General features: G+C 39.6%; 1 protein-coding gene across 6 annotated transcripts in view; it reads left to right on the forward strand.

Moving 5' to 3' along the window:
• LRBA (LPS responsive beige-like anchor protein) overlaps nucleotides 1-19,447 on the forward strand; it is a 361,620-nt gene that overhangs the window by 174,313 nt on the left and 167,860 nt on the right. For all 6 annotated transcript variants that reach the window (XM_053403139.1, XM_053403142.1, XM_053403140.1 and 3 more), the window contains one exon: nucleotides 18,418-18,542. In XM_053403139.1, coding sequence (XP_053259114.1) covers nucleotides 18,418-18,542 — 125 coding nt within the window. The remainder of the gene's footprint in view (nucleotides 1-18,417; nucleotides 18,543-19,447) is intronic.

The raw sequence follows: 19,447 nt of genomic DNA on the forward strand, positions 1-19,447 counted from the left end.
GATCACTGTACTTCATATCATTTTCTTGTAACCTTAACACTTCACCATGAACATTATAAATGACTGTTTCTCCTTTAGGAACTGACTTGTTTAGAATGATGTATGAAATAATATGTGCTTTGCATGTCCTGTTTGTAATGATAAAGGTCATATAGTATCATTTACATAATCTCCAGCCAGAAATGAACTCTTGAAATACCTGCTGTATAACATATACATTATCTGAGGTTTAAAACTTTCATTATTCATGAAAGTTAATTTTACAGTGGGTGTGAATGATCTGTCTTATGGCTGCTTTTTTGATCATTCTATAAAATAATATGGTGAAAAGCTTGCACAAATAGCAGGAAAACCCGTAAAGAGTGATGCATTTGCCTGACTCTCTGTATACCCGATTGGATCTTGATTGATGGCAATCATTTGTCTTTGTCAAAAAAGGAGAAAAATTCAGACATTGAAATAAGAGTGCTATCAAACTTTCTACAATGGCAGAAAGATTCTATTAATGTGGTCTCAGAGTATTAACTGTCTCTGTTGGGAAATGATAAAGAATGTTAATTTTTTTTCTTGATCATGTTTAAGTATAAAATGCATTATTTTGTCTCTGTGTTAAGATTAAAAGTGGCATATTTCAAATTTATGATGTGTTGGGGTTCTAAGTTAACCTAAATTAGAAAAAAGAATAGAAAATAGAAAGAAAAAAGCTAAATCCTTCTGATTTCAATTTCTCAGCAAAACAATAAATGCTGAAATAGCATAGTGTCGTAAAATCCTTAATGCTGCATTCCACTTGATACTGTAGCTTTGAAGAGTTACTTCAAAGAACGCTCAGCAAGAACATAAAAAAGAAATAAACAAAATTGGAAAATTTATTATTGGGAATCCTTTTCTGAAAATATCAGACCCAAACACTAGTAATTAAATAAACTTTAATGTTTTCTTAATTAATGAAACAGCAGTATATAGAAACAAAAATAATCATATTGTGGCACAGTTTAGTTCGAAAAGAAAATGTGAAAATGCACAATAGTATCAGTAGCTGATTACTGTCCGTTTTATACAAAATAAAGTTTCAAGAAGCTAAAGGAACGCCTCTTTTTTAGACCAGGACAATCATGGAATCATAGACTTATTGAGTTGGAAGTTTCTACTTCTGTATCTCATAATTTGATGGGAATTCTTTGTCTCAGTTGTAGTTATTCTCAAATCCTATCTAGTTACTTAATGAAAAGATAGGTAGTGAATAAATGAATATGATTCCTGAAACTTAGTGCATCCCCATATGCCTGTGCAAATAAATACCTCTTTAATTTTGTAATTTCAGATCTAAAATATTTTCTCTAGCATGCTCTTAATTAAGCCATTAGCACTTCTTATTTCTACATCTTCAACATTTCTATATTGACTGTATCCAAAAAGCAGTTTCCGGTGCTGTCAGTAAAACCAGTTAGTTAAAATAATATAACATTTGAACAGGAAAGCAAATAAAGTATCATAAAAAGAACAAATATACATTCTGACTAGATAATGGAAGCTGATTGTGAATGCAGGGGAAGGGAATTCCATACCTAAGGTGTGACTGCTAAGAAGGCCCTTTCCTGAGCCACTACACAGTGCACAACTATTGCTCCTGAGGTCCCAAGTCATTCAGGGCTTTATATGTTAGCATCAATACCTTAAGTTCCTAGTCACTTATAGGCAGTCAGCAGAGATCCTACAAAATAGGTATTGCCTGATTGTGCTCAAAGTACCAGTCATACTCTGGCAGCAGCATTCTGAACTAGCTGCAATCAGTTGTTATTTTGCTTCTGCTTGATTGAAGCAGCCACAGCACCTGTTTTTTCTTCTTTCTACAATTCGTGAGACCTTTTATCTTATTTCCTTTCCTTTTACTATCCTTCAAATAAGTAAAATTCAAAGAAAGACACACACAAAAGATACTTCTTCACTCCCTCGCCCAGGTGATTTTAAAACAAAATACAACCCCCCCCCCAAACTTCTCTCCTTCCCTTTCCCCTCATGGCTGAGCACTTTGTGAGGGATTACTGCTTTCTTTGGATTTATCTCTGAAACCAGAGCCGCTTTAGGACCCTGCGTCTTGCTGGGACTGGTGCTTCCTGTTTTACGGCTCCCGGAACACGTCAAAATCTTGTGGGCATTAGAGCTCCCAACCACTGCCATTTTCTCACTGGTTGAGCACAGGACCAATCTGCTACCTGCACACCTCCATTGGGTGACTGAACATGGAGCCCACAGAATCTATCAGTTTCCAGTGCTGTAGACCTCCTGGAAATCTCACAAGGTGAAACGAAAGAGGAAGCACATTGAGGCGCCTAAAGCTTCTAATGCAGCAGCACAGCTGCAATTGGATAACTGCAAGAGGGAAGCGAGGAGACCTCATTTCCAAGAGGGCTGGTAGGATCTCAGCCTTCACTTTCCCTGTGGACCCCAGCAGACCCAGCAGCTCTTAGCTCTCCCTTGGGAGGAGCCCCAGACCATAACCATCCAGCTTTCACCCAAGCCTTTCACGCCCCCTCCTCAGAGGAGGAGGATGAATTTGTAGGTTTTCAGGAGGCAGCTTATCCTCCTCCCTCACCACCCGCTAGATTGGAAGCTACTTTGCCACAACGGCCTCCCCCAGTATCCACAAGAGTGTTCATTTAATCACCTGAAATTGCACCACAAATCAAGGAAGTTCTGATAGGGTCACTAGCAACTGATGTCAATCCACCCCCAACACCTCTACAAGGCACTGTAAGATTGATCTGTATTACTCCTTTGGATCCTACAGCAGGCCCTCCAATGCTAGCTCAAGTTGCACTTTAGACCCACCCTAATTGGGTAAGCTCTGATGCATCGCAATCCAGTGGCCCCATGACACCAGTTAGTGATAGTACAATTGGCACTCTCCTGAAGTGTAGATCTATACAGTGTCATTGGGTCACCATTCCCTAACATGGACTGCAACGTGCCTCTGATTTTCTTACATGTTCTATGCCCTGTTGGCAATTATTTACGTTAAATCTTTAAGGGGAAAGTGGGCATCTGTTATTTCTTTACTACTTGCTGCTCTGATTACTATTTGAGCTTGGTGAGTCTGCACAATTGATTGGGAACAGCCCACTTTCCCAAAGAATCTTTGTTCCTGCCTTGTGATCATGGTGGAGTCAGTCTAGAGACACCCATGATACTGTAGAGATCTGCACTTTACCAGTTGTACTTTCTCTAAATCTCGCCAATTCAATAGTAGCCCCACTAAGCCTACTAGGAAAAACAGTTGAGCAACTTATAACTTCAAGAAAGGGCAAAAAAACCAAAAAACAATTAGCATGATGCTAGATTTGTTGCTCATAGAAAGCTAAGGGACTCATCTCCCACACTTCTCAAAAATGTGGCAGTTCTCAGTCACAGACTCCTGAGTTGTTGTTGGTCTGCTGATCATCTCCTGCCAGTCTGGCCAGTGATCAGGGATGATGGATCAGTAGTTCAACAACATCTGAGGACTCAAGATTGAAGAAGGTTGGTGTAGGTGGTGTGTTACACTTTAGGTCAGGGGTCAGCAACCTTTTTCAGCTGTGGGATGGTCCACCGTCCCTCAGACCATGTGGTGGGCCGGACTATATTTTTTTTGGGGGGTGAACGAATTCCTATGCCCCACAAATAACCCAGAGATGCATTTTAAATAAAAGGACACATTCTACTCATGTAAAAACATGCTGATTCCCAAACCGTCCGTGGGCCAGATTGAGAAGGTGATTGGGCCCCATCCGGCCCACGGGCCTTAGGTTGCCGACCCCTGCTTTAGGTGGTCCACTATGAAAAAATCATATTGTACAAGGATTGCTATGAATGTTGCAACATAATATTGAGAGAAATGTCACTGCTAAAATTACTTTAATCAGTATATGTTGATCATACCCTGTAATTGGGACACCTTTATGGAAGGGGATTGGAAGCTGTGCAGGCTTGCAAGGATTAATTGTAGAGGCTGGACGATATTATGAAAAGCACTGGTGTAATACTTAGCTGTTTGTTGCTGTGATTTGTTGCTTACTCTTACAGCTTCACACATGTATTTCATTTAAAAGTCTAGGAACATTATTCTCTATAAACTGGGTGCCAGTTTAGATGAAAACCATCCCTCTTATGCCAAGTTATAGTCTCTGGGTTGATACTTCAACCAGGAGTAAATTTTAATGGTGCGTGATGCTTAAAATGCACACTGATGGCCTGAAAATATTGTAGCAGAAGATCGGGTTTCATACCAATAATTTTGTCATTTGTGTTTATAGTGGCATGTTGTTATTAAGGTGGACTGTGTATGTACAATAAGCATATGTAACCATTAAAGTTCATATTTCAGATAAATACAGTCAAGGAAATATGCTGCATACCTAATGGATTAATGGTGTATTGTTCTTTTCCCTGATGTTAACTTCCTTTTTAGGAGTATGACTCTGATTAAAATCTAATTGACCAAGTTCTTCTAATATCTGAATTCACTGTAAAGAGAGCATTACTCTCACCATTATGTTACTGACTACCAATTGTGAAATCTACATTAAGCAGCAATGATGCAAGTGAAGCAGCTGAACTTACAGTCCTGGACTGCTTGTTTATATGCTTGGGGGTTGCTCCAAATGCAATATTTTGGGTTTCTGTAGGTTCCCCCCTTCTAATATATTCTCCTTAAAACTCATTACTTTTTTTTTTCATCTTAGTAAACTATTTGTTTCTTAAACCTGTGTGGTCTCAGCTTAATGTAAACACCCTTACACTTTGAGCTTTAAATTTTACACTACCTAATGAGGATTGAGGAAAACCTGAGGAAGGTTATTTAAGCTGACTGATGAAAGTGTAGGTTTGTAGAAAATTCATTCCTTTTATCTGGTGGCAACAAGAACTTCATATGGGGAAAACGAGGGTACAGACAGAGAGGTACACTCTCTTGTGACCATGTCTACCTTTACTGGGAGGCACAGGATTCAGGTGTTTGAGACATGGCCCATCACAGTGGATAACAACAGTATTCCCAATTTAGAACTCATCCCCATGCTGATAGCAAAACAGTTGCCTCAGAACTTAATGGAGCAACAGACATCTATGATTGCTTGTGAGCATTGACTGAATCTATGTTTTTCTTGGCCATACTTCAAATTTGTGTATGACATTGCCAATTGGAGCAATGTGGGCTGGGAAGAATAGATGCTAATTGGTGATACATATCTCATGAAGAGAATGCTTGTAGTAGTCATTCTTCCTGCTTGAGGAGAGAGAAGGTTTACCTGCTGTGTGAGAAGAGGAGGAAGTTGTTTTGCTTGCTTTTTATTAATTGCTTGCTATTAATGTTGTGACTTTAGTCATGCTGGCCACATGACCCGGAAGCTGTCTGCGGACAAACGACGGCTCCCTCGGCCTATAGAGCAAGATGAGTACGCAACCCCAGAGTCGGTCACGACTGGACCTAATGGTCAGGGGTCCCTTTACCTTGACCTAATGTTGTGACTTAGTTTTAAATTCTGAGTATGGAGGCTATGTCTCGGTGCAAATTAATAGATTTTAGCATTGAATTCCGAATTCAAACATTTAAATTAAGCTTTATTACCCAGTTGGTCTATATGGCATAAACGCTACAACTTGTGATAGATTTTGGTTATCTGACTATGCACTATTCTTGTGAAGGATCTCTGGTTTATTCAATGCACAGAATAGATAATGTTAAGGAAATTGACTGAACATTTATAGCAAATGAGGTGGAAGTCTGTAAAATCCATGCATCACTTGATCATAATTTTCCAAGTACATAATGAGTGGCCTGAGGGGATGGCTGTGAGGAAAGGGACCGTGTTCTGATTGAGGCAATTGAACAGTACTACTGAGAATCTGAGTTACAACTCTGCCCTTGGTGCATGATTGCTGTGTGATAATAGGGCAAGACATACAATCCAAACTTTTAACAGATGTCTTATAATTGTGCCTATTTTCATGGGGAGCCAACATTCGGCATCTGTACTTTGTGCAGGTTGCCGCAATAACTATAGCTGACATCCAGTAGAAATGTGCTGTTTCACTTTAAAATAATAACTTCCCTTTTTTACAGTGGGATGTGGTTATAACTTGTACCCATATTCTTAGATGCTCAAATAATATATCTATGAAAATCTTCCATAAAAATTGTCCCGTCCCCTCAATTTAGTGCTAGAAGAGGTAAATCCTCTTCTTTGAGTACCAGGCAGCATGCCCAAGGTTTTATTGATTTCATTCAAGTTTCCCATAATTTCCCAGAAGGAGGACTTCTTCTAGGTTTTAACTTAAGAGTGTATTTACAGAAAGCAGAGCAACTCTCTTCACCTGGGTTGGTGCTGCTTCCACTTGATTTGGAATACAGTCTTATGAACTGGATGGTGACTGGAAACAGGGGTTTTTGTAGATACCATCAGAGGCTTGTTTATCTGTTTTTATTTTACTTTCTAGCATTTCCTTTTCTTTGTAAGAGGCTGGGCTGAGGACACATGAAAAAGTGTGTTTTGAATAAGCCCTGAAAGTTGTTTCACTCCAGGTGATGCAAGTAAAATTGCTTTCAGATTCCTTAAGTATATGCATTTAGAGCAACCTTGCCATCTTTGATGGTTATTGCAGAGAGCAGAGTAGAGCTCCTGAAGGAGAATTTTTTTTTAAGCAACAAACAACCCACAATATTTAAGTATTGCTTGGAAGCATCAGCCATGGCAGCGTGAGTGTCCATCACCAATTTGCTCTTTGTCATTACTGAGTACCTACAGCAGAGGCAGCTAACTGATGGTCCTTTCAATCCACTGCATATGTGGCCACTGCCCCTGTTTTTGTGACTCCCAAGCCCCCATTTGTCATTAAAATAAATATTATAAGAAGAATGCCATGATGCCAATGTTTTGTGCACCTTAATTTGTTGTTGTGCTAAGAGGAAAACATGGCGTGCCCCACACCAATGCATGCTACCCTGAACTCAGGTGCTCCACCAGATGACACCATCTCTCCTGTTCTGAAAGAAGTTCTGGAGTTGTGCTCCCTCACCTTTCTATCCACTGATCTATGGTGTATGTCCGCTTATAAAGGATACATTTGTGTATGGATTTGTGGATTATGTGCTGTAATTCCTTAAGGAAAAGTCTAATACTTAGGAAGTAGACATGAATAATGGATAGCTTCTAAGGGGTTCACATGCTATAAAGAACAATGACTCATATTCAAATGCAGGAAGTTGTTTACTCTTATATATGAACGCATATATAAAAGAAGTCCCTCTCTCACACACTTGTGTATGTTACTGAAATCTTCACATAATTATAAATCAGATTTTAATTGGGCCAGATCTTCAAGTCCATGGCACCTCTAAAAATGTACAGTTTCATAGCTCAGCCACAACTGTTGTCACACATTATGCTCCTGCATCGTAGTAAAGCTGACTCTGTACTTGGTGGGGAGATGGCAAACTGTATATACATGTATTTGTTTATTCATAGATGTTTTTACACCACTCTCCAGCTAAACTGCTTTTCAGCTAAAAAGGCTCCCAGAGAAGCTTAAAGATTAAAAAAAGCAAGTCAGTCTCTTCCCTCGGGCTACCAATCTAAAAACACAACACAAAAAGGGGGGAAAGGAATGGAGGAGGAGGAAGGAAAAAACAAACAACTCAGGCGCCAGTTCCTAACACACAGTTCTTATAGCAACCAGCTATGTGACAAATGAGGGAGAAGACCTGAAATTTCTGTTCTCTCAGAGGAGCGGATAGAATAGCCCCACTTCCCTCCTTGCCCTCTGTTGCAGCCTGATGGAATGGCTGCTGCTAGATGACTATGTAATATAAGGAGTGGATACAGCCCTCTCAGGAAGAACAGCTGTGGGAAGGAAACCTAGGCTCTGGAAAAAGGAATAGTCATCAAAAAACTGGAATATTAAAGAGAAGGTTATGTACATGATGCAAGTAATGGATGTGATTATCAAATATTTGTGTAATTAGTATGCTTTGTGGGAAAAATGTATATTCTAAGGTTGTGTTTGCTTCCCAGCAAATTTCTTCAATGGGTGTACCAAGTACATATCTGTCAACGTTTCCCTTTTTTTAAGGGAAATTCCCTTATTCCGAATAGGATTCTTCTCAAGAAAAGCGAAAAAGTTGACAGCTATGACCAAGTAACTTGACTACTTGTTTGCAGAGGGTGTTTGCAGTACACAGGCACACCTTATAACAGACTCACAGATTTAAAAATGCCTTATGGATATAAAATGAATGCACAAAGAATCGCTACAACATGAAGTCATTGTTTTTGAACTAGTTGTACTATTGTGGATGGGGACTGTATTAGGGCTTGAAAAAGGAAAGTGTGGCCCCAGCCTGTGCTTCGGGGGGAAAGCCCTCTGCCTGAGTGGCTTCTTCCTGTTCTAAAACAAACCTTTTGACATTCTTCCCTTCACCCCCAAAATCAATAAGAATAAATGGACAGCTCTCCCCATGGAATGATGCAGGAAGTGGAGTCCCCAGGGATCTTTACTGTGCTTTATAATTTGTTCATGAGTGATCTAGAGTTAGAGGTGAGCAGTCAGGTAGCAAAGTTTGCTGATGATATCAAATTGTTCTGGGTGGTGAAAAGAACATGGGATTATGAGGTGCTTCTCCCCACACTGAGCGAATGGGCAATAAAATAGGAAATGCAATTCAGTATAAGCAAGTGTAAAGTGATGCAAATTAGGGCAAAATAATCCTAAAATATGATGAGGGTGGTGCTGTGGTCTAAACCACAGAGCCTAGGGCTTGCCAATCAGAAGGTGGCAGTTCGAATCCCCGCGACAGGGTGAGCTCCCGTTGCTTGGTCCCAGCTCCTGCCAACCTAGCAGTTTGAAAGCATGTCAAGTGCAAGTAGATAAATAGGTACCGCTCTGGCGGGAAGGTAAATGGTGTTTCCATGCGCTGCTCTGGTTCGCCAGAAGTGGCTTAGTCATGCTGGCCACATGACCCAGAAGCTGTCTGCGGACAAACACCGGCTCCCTCGGCCAGTATAGCGAGATGAGCGCTGCCACCCCAGAGTCGTATGTGACTGGACTTAACAGTCAGGGGTCCCTTTACCTTTTAATCCTAAAATATATTATGGAGCTGGAATATGTTTAGAAAAGGACAACTAAAAAGAACAAGGGGGTGGAGCAAGTGCCCTTTGAGGAAAGATTACAACATTTGGGGCCTTTAATTTAGGAAAAACCAAGTGAATAAGGTGGGGAATCATTCTGTGGTATGGAGAAAGTGGATATGTTTCTCTCTCTCTTTCATAATACTAGAATTCAGGGCAATTCAAAGAAGGTAAACATTGGAACATTCCGGACAGAAAAAAGAAGGTACTTCTTCAGGCAACACATGTAGTAATGACCATCAACTTGGATGGCTATAAAAGAGGACCAAAGCTATCAATAGTGTCTAGCCACTGTAGCTATGTTCTAGCCACTGTGGGAGGCATTATGTCTCTGAATACCAGTTCCTGGGAATCCCAAGCAGGGGAGTGTTGTTGTGCTCAGTCCCTGCTTGTGGGATTCCAATAGATGCCTTGTTGGCCACTGTGAGAACAGGATGCTGGACTAGATGGGCCTTTCACCTGATCCAGCTGTGGGACTTTTCTTCATATCACAGCTGCATAGATGATTCAGATTGAATAGTCTTGCACTACATGTGTATGGTTGCTGCACACAGAAGGGACTTAAAGTACAAGCAATGTACTGGTAAAATTTTTATAATTAGGCTGCTTAAATTTCCACCACAGAATCTTCCAGAACTAGTGTGTCAGATCTGTTGCACCAAAAAGGGGATTACTCTGTCTTTACTCTGTTCATTATGATAGTAATTTTGATTACATGTGTTCTTGCCTACAAGATGCGTGAAGTTTGAAGTTTGATGCTGAGTATTTATACCCATGGGGATGGAAGTTAAATGAAGTTTAAAAGGTGAAAACTAGAGACATGAATAGCTGGGTTGTGAATCACCTTTTTCCAGGATTGATGGCAAATCATCCAAAGAGTTGGAAGCTGTAGGTAGCAATAAGAAGTGATCTGTCTTTTCTTCTTGCTAGGCATGTACTCTAGTAAATCTTTCTAGAGAACCAGTCAGGCCTTATTTATCTTTGTTTTCACGTCACTTGAAAAGATACTGCAGGTTCAATATTTTGCAAATAAGGTCTATACGTAATGGCTTAAATAGAGTTAAGTTTGCTTAAATTCATTGAAATCAATGGGATTAAGCCTGCCTATCTGTTCATTGGATTGAGGCCAAATGTGCTTACCCTGGTACCTATTAATAAATACTGTGTTGACTACCTGAAAGGTTCTATGTAAATTAGTTTGACAGCATGGAAATTTATTTTTCTCATAATTATATGTTGGTTCTGCATTCAACTGCATAGCCTCTAAAGGCTTCAGTAAAAGAATTGTGTGAAGCTTACAAAATGTTTTACACCATGAAACACTCTATTTCCATTAAGATGGCCTAGAGATGGGTAGCCTCTACTTTATTTATGGCCACTGCTTGATAAATGGCTGAGGTTTTAGTTAGTATTCTCCATCTCTATCTGCATGAAAGCACAACACATTTCAGTTCACGAGATAGAAGAGAATGCTTTATCTCATGATGCCCTCTAATACCTCGATGTTATTTCATCTAGATTTATGTTCAAAGTAAAGCCTTATTGGAACTTGAGCACTTTTATCTTTCAATTTAAAATCAAGTGCATAATACATTGCTAACGGAGGGCAGGCAGACCATTTATTTCTCTTGTAGTTAAGATCCAGATAGAATTTTATTTTGTTTTCAGTTGCTGAAATCAGTGGTGGGAAAGGAAAGATGCTTAGACTTTAAAATTCCGAAACCCTTCATAGTATATTGCTTCAAACTTATAAAAGACAGCCTTGTGGTTTTTTTATTTTTTTGCTGTTGAACTTACCAGATATAAAAAAACAGTTGCCCAAACCTTTAAATATAAGCATTCATCATTAAAATACACAATAAACGAATAATTTAATGAGGGGACTTGGGTTGAGAGATCAAAGGAATGCCTGTGTAAATAAGTGTGTCTTCAAAAGGTGTTACCATAACACAATTTTACAAGTGTAAATGACTATGAAATCCTCCTACCATGCACCTTGCAATAGTGCAGTTTGGAAGTACAGGAATCTGCTTTGGGCAAAACAAATTCAGTCAAAACCATGATTGTGGCAGTGCACAAATATTTCTGTAATTTTAGCAGCTGTTTGTCTTGGAAATTAATTACAATTAAAGTGTGGTTCTCCATAGACAAGAATTTGTTCCACAAATAATCATTTCTTCTAACATGATGACATTTTGTGATTGATTTTAGTAGTACCAGGCTGAATAGCAGCTTTGCCATCTAACTTCTGGAATTAACACTTTTGATAATTCAAACAATTCATAATTCATATAGCATTTAGTCTTCATTGTATAAGGTTTTTTTTTTGTTCTTACCAAAACCAAATCAGTTGCCTGCCTCTGGTCACATTCTATCAAGGTGTTCTTTGCTTATGTCCAAGCTTGATATTGGGGTGATATAAACCATGCATTATGGGATACATAGTGCTGCTGATGTGCAGTATTAGGATGAGTGGGTCATTTAAAGCACAACATGCATAGGAAGGAAAGGACCTCCTCTCTCCCTCACCATTTATTCTTGCTTGGGCTCAAAATAACACCCACTGGGAGAAAAATGTCTGGGGAAATAGATCCCCACACAGGAGACACAAAGCAAAGAAGGGACAAGGGTAGAGAAGGTTCAAGGGCAAGAGGAAAAGGGACTACAAGGACTATGCTAGCTTCTCCTTTTGCAGCTCTACCAGAGGAATCCTCTGTTTCATCCAAGTCCATAGCCCAGGAGCCCTAGACAGGCACCCTGCCCCTGGGTGAGGTCAGTTCCACCCACCAAGATGTGAGACATCAAATTTCCATCAGCCCCGGGCTTCATACCCAGCTAGGGTGCCAGGACACATGCAGTAGGTTGGAATTTCCAGATATGGACAGCAATAGGGAGGAAGCATGGAGCAGCCTACCTGCTGGTGTGCGTGGGATTGATTCACCCGGGAGCTTTCATTGACATACTGACTTTGATTTGGAGGATCCATCCACAACCTCCCTAATTTTTTTTTTTTGGGGGGGGGGGTAGGCAGAACCACCTTCACATAGGGTCCTCACCTAGTCTATGTATGTGTGAGGAGAGGAGATGGCTGGAGCCTGGAGCAGCAAACACTCCCAAACTGCTCAATGACTGTTTAAAGAAGATAGTCCTATCTACATCATTTTTGGCAGACTTTTTATTTGGCTTGCATCCACCTTAATGCCAGGAGTATGACAGCAAACACCCTGGAGGGTGGAATATTTGGCTAAGGAACTGAGGGGTGAACCTAGTGTCCCAGGCCAGGTTGACCAGCTCCAAGTTTGACGTGGGGTAGCTGTTTGGGGAGCCTTTGGAGGTGATCTTGGTGGAGACAAAGGTCAAGAAGAAGGCCCTCCCCATGGCTAAGAAGGGTTAGATGATGCATCCTAAGGGCGTGGGGAAGAACGTGTCTACGTGCACCATATTGAGGTGCCTTACAGAGTACAGTTGTTGGACAGTGTTCTTGAAGCTACCAGCATGAGTTTGACCAAACTGCGGGAGGCAGTGGAAGATAGGAGTGCCTGGCATGCTCTGGTCCATGGGGTCACGAAGAGTCGGACATGACTAAATGACTAAACAACAACAAACAGAGTATAGGCTTACAAGGCACTGGAGAAGTCACCCGGAGTGAGCATCACCACCCACTCTCTTTGGCATTCAGCTGTTTAAGTGGCCCTTAGGGAAAGCTGCATATTCCTAGATATATGCAAAGCTCCAATGTGGGCATCAGTCTGCACTATAAAATCAGTGTTTCTGCCTAAGTGAATGCACACTTCGGCAGAAAGGTGCAGTTCCTGAGTTAAGACATCTCTCATTCTCAGGATTGTTTCCCTGAGTTGGCACTGCTTGCCTACATCCTGAAGGTACTTAATGCTATCTGGGATTCCCTGTCAGTTAGAAAACAGAAATTCTTGCAGTAAATTGGGGTTCCGGAGGGCATTCCTCCCTGCCCTGGGTCCCAGGGACTTTGGGGTGGAATAGTTCCTTACAGATTCTGCTAACCCCACTTTGGCCATCGTTTCTTGGTCTCAGCTCCCAAACTGGGGGATGGTCCTCCCCCCCCAAATGAGGCTGTTCTAGCCAAAGTAGATGTCCAGGGGGTGCTTTCTCACCCACCCCCAAATTATGTGTGTCCTGTCCTGTATCTATCTGGGTAGTGTTTTGACAGTGCCTTCCATCTCCAGAGGGGCAGCATCGCAAAGGTGCTTCATGTTCTCTGCCATCCCTTGAGAACAGCAATTCACAGTGAGAATTCCCATTTTCTCCATTTGAGCTTTGAAGGAATTATGTTTTGCAGTCCATTGGCACAAACTCTTCTTCTTCTTCACCCCACCCATCTGACTGTGTTTCCCCAGCCACTCTGGGTGGCTTACAGTACATATAAAAACATAGTAAAAACATTGTAGAGTAGTACACATGTTCTGCTACTCTAGCATCTCGTCATCCCCTTAGGCACTTCTGATACTTTCAGATATGCCTAAGGTAACATTTTGAGAAGGTTTATTGGATGATAATCATAACTGAATCTGTTACGAGAATAATTAATAGTCTCAACTTCTAGAGCTGTCAGTCAGACACTTTCTTCAGCAGCACAAAACTCACACTCATGACCAGGCATAAGCAAACATTTTACCTGCATGATGTATTTAACCTCCAGCCCAGGAAACACGAGATGTTTTTCTTTTGAACAGGCATCTTGTGAAATGAGCTCCAGACTAGTCTCCTGTTTTCATTACAGCATGTGGTTTATTAAGGCTACTGCACTGTACTTTCTGTCTGGTTTTCTGTTTTGCAAAATTGCGCTTCACACAGATAGAGTTTTACCTTTTACAACAGTTCTAGCTTAGGCATTGCAGCAGCAATATGTTTTTGGATTGTACTGACTTCTGTGAAATACTAGCTTTGGTTTGGTCACTCCTCATAAAAGTCATACAATTTTGGGTTGTTCTCAGAAGTTTTGCGTGATTCAAAGTAAACAGCAGCCTAATCTATGCACTTCATGACTAGTCTGCATTTTTTGTTGCCCATTCTCATAAATACCTTTTCTCCCTACACAACTGTAGCCATTGTCCCTTTCCTGTACTTTTATAAGTAAAACCAATTCCACAAGAAACTAATATCGGTAGTCACTGATAGTTGCAGACTGTTTCTATATCCTTGTTCACCCACACTGTATAAGTGTTGTTGTTGTTGTTGTTGTTGTTGTTGTTGTTGTAAAATAATTGTGTGTCTTCCTGTGAAAGAGAAGAATTATTGATAATTCCTAAATCTGAAACCTGAATCTATGCAAATCAGAAATAAATATATTATAGTGCCCCATCTCTAGAACACTCTACCCAACAAGGCATCTGGTTCCAACTCCTGTGTCGTTTTGGTGTAAGAAAAGGGCCTTTTTTAAAATTTCCAAGGCCTTCTAAATATTGCTTGACTTCATTTTGACTCTGTTTCTGTTGTGTTTTTATACTGTTTTAATATATTTTAATTTGTTGCCGAAATGTTTGGGTGTGCTCTGAATTGCTCTGAATTCTATTGCTCTGAATTATTTATGAGCACCGTGAGAGTGGTAAAATTGAATGTACTGGGGTATGAATACATAAATAAATATAAAATATTGGCTAAGCATAGAAGTGACGAACCAATTCGCTTGCTACCACCTCTTTTATTTCCCTAGCTCCCCAATCTGTTATGGATAGTACCCAACCCCTTTCCATCTCTGGCAAGTGTCTGTCCACTACTTTCCTTCCAGATTAAAAATCCTTTCTCTTCCTAGAAGTGACTGACTCCCATTTACTTGCCAATGCAAGCTCTTGCGTCTCATGCTGGTTTGTACTTTCTGTTTTATCGAGCAATGTGTTGGTCCTGAACATTTAGCTGCAAGCAAAGATAGAAGGCATAGATATGAGAGACAGGTGGAGTTGTGCTGATGCTGTCTGTTGCCTGACCATCATTTCATAGCAAGCACATGACACTGAGAAACTCTCGAAGAAGTTGGCAGTAATTCACAGTCCTTCACAATATCTTTTTCATTCTGAATATCTAATCTAACCTTTTTGTAAAACTTAATAGCTTTGTTAGAAAAACATATAACCATAGATCTAGCACAACAAAGGAAAGCACTCATATATTTTATCTGTTTTTATTTTTATGCACAATCATCAGGATTAATTTTGTCTCATTTACCGTATTTTTTGCTCAAGGACGTACTTTCCCCCCTCCAAAAATTAAGGGGAAATATGTGCGCGTCCTATGGAGCGAATGCAGGCTCCTTGGCTTCAGCGATAGCAACACGAAGCCTCCCTCAGCGCTCCAGAGGCTTCGCGTTGCTTTCGCTGAAGCCTGGAGAGCAAGAGGGGTCGGTGCGCACCGACCCCTCTTGCTCTCCTGGCTTCAGGGATAGCCTCCTGAAGCCTTCGGAGCACAGCGCGAGTTCCCGCTGCACTCCGGAGGCTTCAGGTTCCTTTCGCTGAAGCCGGGAGAGCAAGACTCTCCTGGCTTCAGCAGAGAGGGAGAGCTGTGCAGCACCCCTTCAGCCAAGCGGGAGGAGAAATGGAAGGGGCTCCATTTCTCCTGCCGCTTCGCTGAAGGGGCGCTGAGCAGAGAGGGGGAGAATTTTATTTCTTGTTCTCCCCCTCTAAAACAAGGTGCATCCTATAGAGCGAAAAATACGATAATTGTCCAAATAGAATTGAGGTTGTGTGTCTTCCTGTGGTGGCAAATGCAGTAAAAGGAGGCTGTTTCATGAAATACTGTTCAACTTCTGTTGAAACTGATTTGCTTATTTTCATAAGAACACTTGACCTTCTACTGAATTCATGATATTCCCTTTCATGGTTCAACATTTAATAAATCTTATCCAGTGAAAGTGTTTATTTTTAATGTTATACTATTCTAGAAATGATTCTCTGTGTCCAGGGACAGTTTTTCTTCCTAATGCAGATGTCCAAAACACATCCTGTACTTCAGTGTCATTATACATTAACTAATTAAGGCAAACATGAGCTATCATCTAATGAGGCAGGATTGGGCACTAAAGATGGTGAATTTTCCAGAAATGTTCACGTCTTGCTGCATGGTTGCATCTACTTTTACTTACTTTTAACATAGCTGCTTCACATGTTGCAATTACAGCCAGAAAAAACAGAATTGTTTAATTTAATCAAAAGTGCAGAAAGATGAATGGATGGGATGAATAATTTACAATCTTTGCATAATACTGCAGCGCAGAGAACTGGAAGGATTGATGGCCAAAGCAGTTAACAAATTTTAGAAGCCTCCATTAGCTTTTCATTGTCATATGTTTGTGGCACTGGATACAATAAGGTTTGCAAGAGATCTCAGTCTAAGGGACTAATTACTTGTGCCGATTGCCATCCTGATGAATAGACTCTCATTGTATCATTCCCCTGAAAATGAGGAGCAGTTTGTGATTCACGACTCTATCCTACTTGATATTTGATAGTAATTTTAACAGATAAATGAAGGAAGGCAGAATGATGAAGTGGCTATCCATGCTCCATGACTATCAAATGCATACACATAGCCAGCTGCGTTCTGCCTTTTTTTGTAATCGCTAATGGAGAATTTTAAGTTATTAATCACGCTTTGAGCAAATGTAGCTTTTTCTTAGGCATATAACTGTGCTTTTATAAATTCTGCAGAAAATAAGCTCCTCAATTCTGTGTATGTTTAAAAATAGTAAAAATGCAATGCAGAGCATTCAGTTAAAATGGATTCAAATAATATCTGAATTTATTAATGAAAATTCACATTTTACATGTATTGTTTTTTGTACAATGCGTTATTATCGAATGTGGACTTTAAAAAGAATTAATGGCTCTAAATGTGTAGTAGGCTTGTAGCTATTCTTTTAGATAGCTAGATTCACTCTAACAAAAAATATTTTCTCTTTCTGGAGTCTAAATAATTAAAGAAGAGGAATACAGATATTGTGTGTCCAATCATTTGTAATCTATAAATTAATCAGACCTATTAATTTGTCAGAGTTGTCAGATATACAGTGATTATTAGCTCATGAAAAGAAATGAGATTATAGTTTGTAGTGTTGGTTTGCCATTCTTGGAGGAGCCATTCTTGAAGGAGCCATTCTTTTATAAATAAAATTCTAATTTTGTAATTGGAGCAGGCAGATGTTGGCTGTAGATCTCTAGTGTTATTCCTGTAGGCTTTATTACTTTACATATAATACAATGTATTTGCATATATAGGTATGAACATGCACCTGAATTTGCTGTTTTTGCAGTTTTTAATGGTTAATATACAGTTTTACAGCACACTCGCTCATGATCACATAACAAGATAGGAACTGGCATTTATATATAGCCATATTAAAACGATCTATGCATATTTGAATAATACAGTGTGGAAAATAACAAGTGTGATAGAATCTTTTTCTAAATGTAAATTTTAAAAAGTATACCTTCGATATTGTGCACCATAACATGCAGTTCTTAATTAAATGGAAACATGCAGCTACATAAAACAGAAATCCAATCAGATTTGTTTGAAAATAGATTGCTGTTTTACTCTCCTGGAATGGTTTATTTAAAAACAGGAAATGGAAACGAAATGTATTTTCTTGTGTTGTTCTAAGCCTCAGGGGCTAAAAGTAATGAATATTTTAAGAGATTATTTTAATTAAATTCCTGCACATCTAAACAGAGTAATATTTTATTATCACATGCATAATCATGTAACAGAAGTATTCATTAAAGTTAACACTTTCTTGACCAAGAATTTGTGGTATGATTTACTGACCTTGTGCAAAAAGGCACAAATTAGGAAGAAAAATGAAGGGGGACAGACTTTGATTAATATAGGTAATGCTATACCATATTTATAATAGCCTGTTCCCTATTCTGGTTTATAAATGCAGTCACTGAGAAAGGTGCCCTGCTGAGGCTGAAATGAGGCTGAAATCGGAGCACATGCCACTAGAGTGTGGGGAAACTGATCACACTGTCAGCAATTCATTTCAAAATGATGTATTTAGTGCTCATTTCACCTTCCAAGGGGGGGGGGAAGGGAAAGGAGTTCCTCAGACTGGAAGGTGATATTGTTATTTTCAAGGACATACCTAAGTTTTAAGATCGCAGAAAAGGGCTTAGGGTGCTTTTTTGAAAAAGAAAAAGAGCAAACAAGGAAAGCTTTATGCAGAAATTCAGTGCTACCATGCTGTTTGATAATTGCTAACATATGTGGTTCCTCTGTTTCATTGTAGTCGTCCTCGTGAGTTCTGGCGCCTTGACTACTGGGAAGATGACTTGCGGCGCCGGCGACGATTTGTGCGTAACCCCCTTGGATCGACACATCCTGAAGCGACGTTAAAAACAGCCATAGACCATGGTCAGTGTAAAATCTGCTTCTTGACAATAGCAGCAGGTACAGTGCATGGCAATGGAGCTTCAAGCTCCAGTCATCTGAGAGGAGGTGAAACACTTTCACATTCAGAGGTCCCTTAAGTTTCTTTCCCTGACCTGTGCATTTCAAGACCTAATTATATCTTAATGGCATCTCCCTGTATGAGTCCTTTGCATAGGAGGCTGAACTTAGCAGTGATTTGAGACAAAGGTAGAAGATTCCTTTATTCCCTTGGTATGGTTTTGTGACAAATTACCTTACATGAACTGTAGCAGTATGAGCAAGGCATATTTTCCCTTTGAAAAAATCCCCACTGATTATTTTAATTAATGTCAGCAGAATATGAAGACTGTGTACAGAGCTTTCTATATTTTCAGGAACCCTGTTTAATTCTCCTACATGTTAGCTCATTTTGTCTTAATTGAAGTAATGCAAACCAGAGAACATGTATTCTCCAAATCAGAAATACATTAGAAGAATATATACTATGTTTAAAGGTAATTATTTATCTGTAATTATTTTAAAAATTAGTATTACCATGTGTTATGCTTTCCTATAAAAATGAGCCAAATCAAACAAATTATACTGAAAATTAGTTTAAAACTGAGATTTAATCTTTCTTATTACAAATACTTTGGATAACTTTTAGTAAAGCTTGATACTTTCAATTGTAAGCCTACTCATATTTGCAATAATTAACTGCCAACATTTAATTTCAACTTTTCTAATGTGGCTCAGTTGCACACTTTATGAAATACTTTAACCATTCATATTAAAGAACAATTAATATTTTGGTCATTTTTAAATATTCATTTGTCTCCTTATTGTTAAAAGCAATGCAGTGTGCAGTATTATAGTAGTAATAATCCAACTGGATAATACTTCTGAAG

This window comes from Podarcis raffonei, chromosome 9, assembly GCF_027172205.1.
Source record: "Podarcis raffonei isolate rPodRaf1 chromosome 9, rPodRaf1.pri, whole genome shotgun sequence".
Taxonomy (NCBI): Eukaryota; Metazoa; Chordata; class Lepidosauria; order Squamata; family Lacertidae; genus Podarcis; species Podarcis raffonei.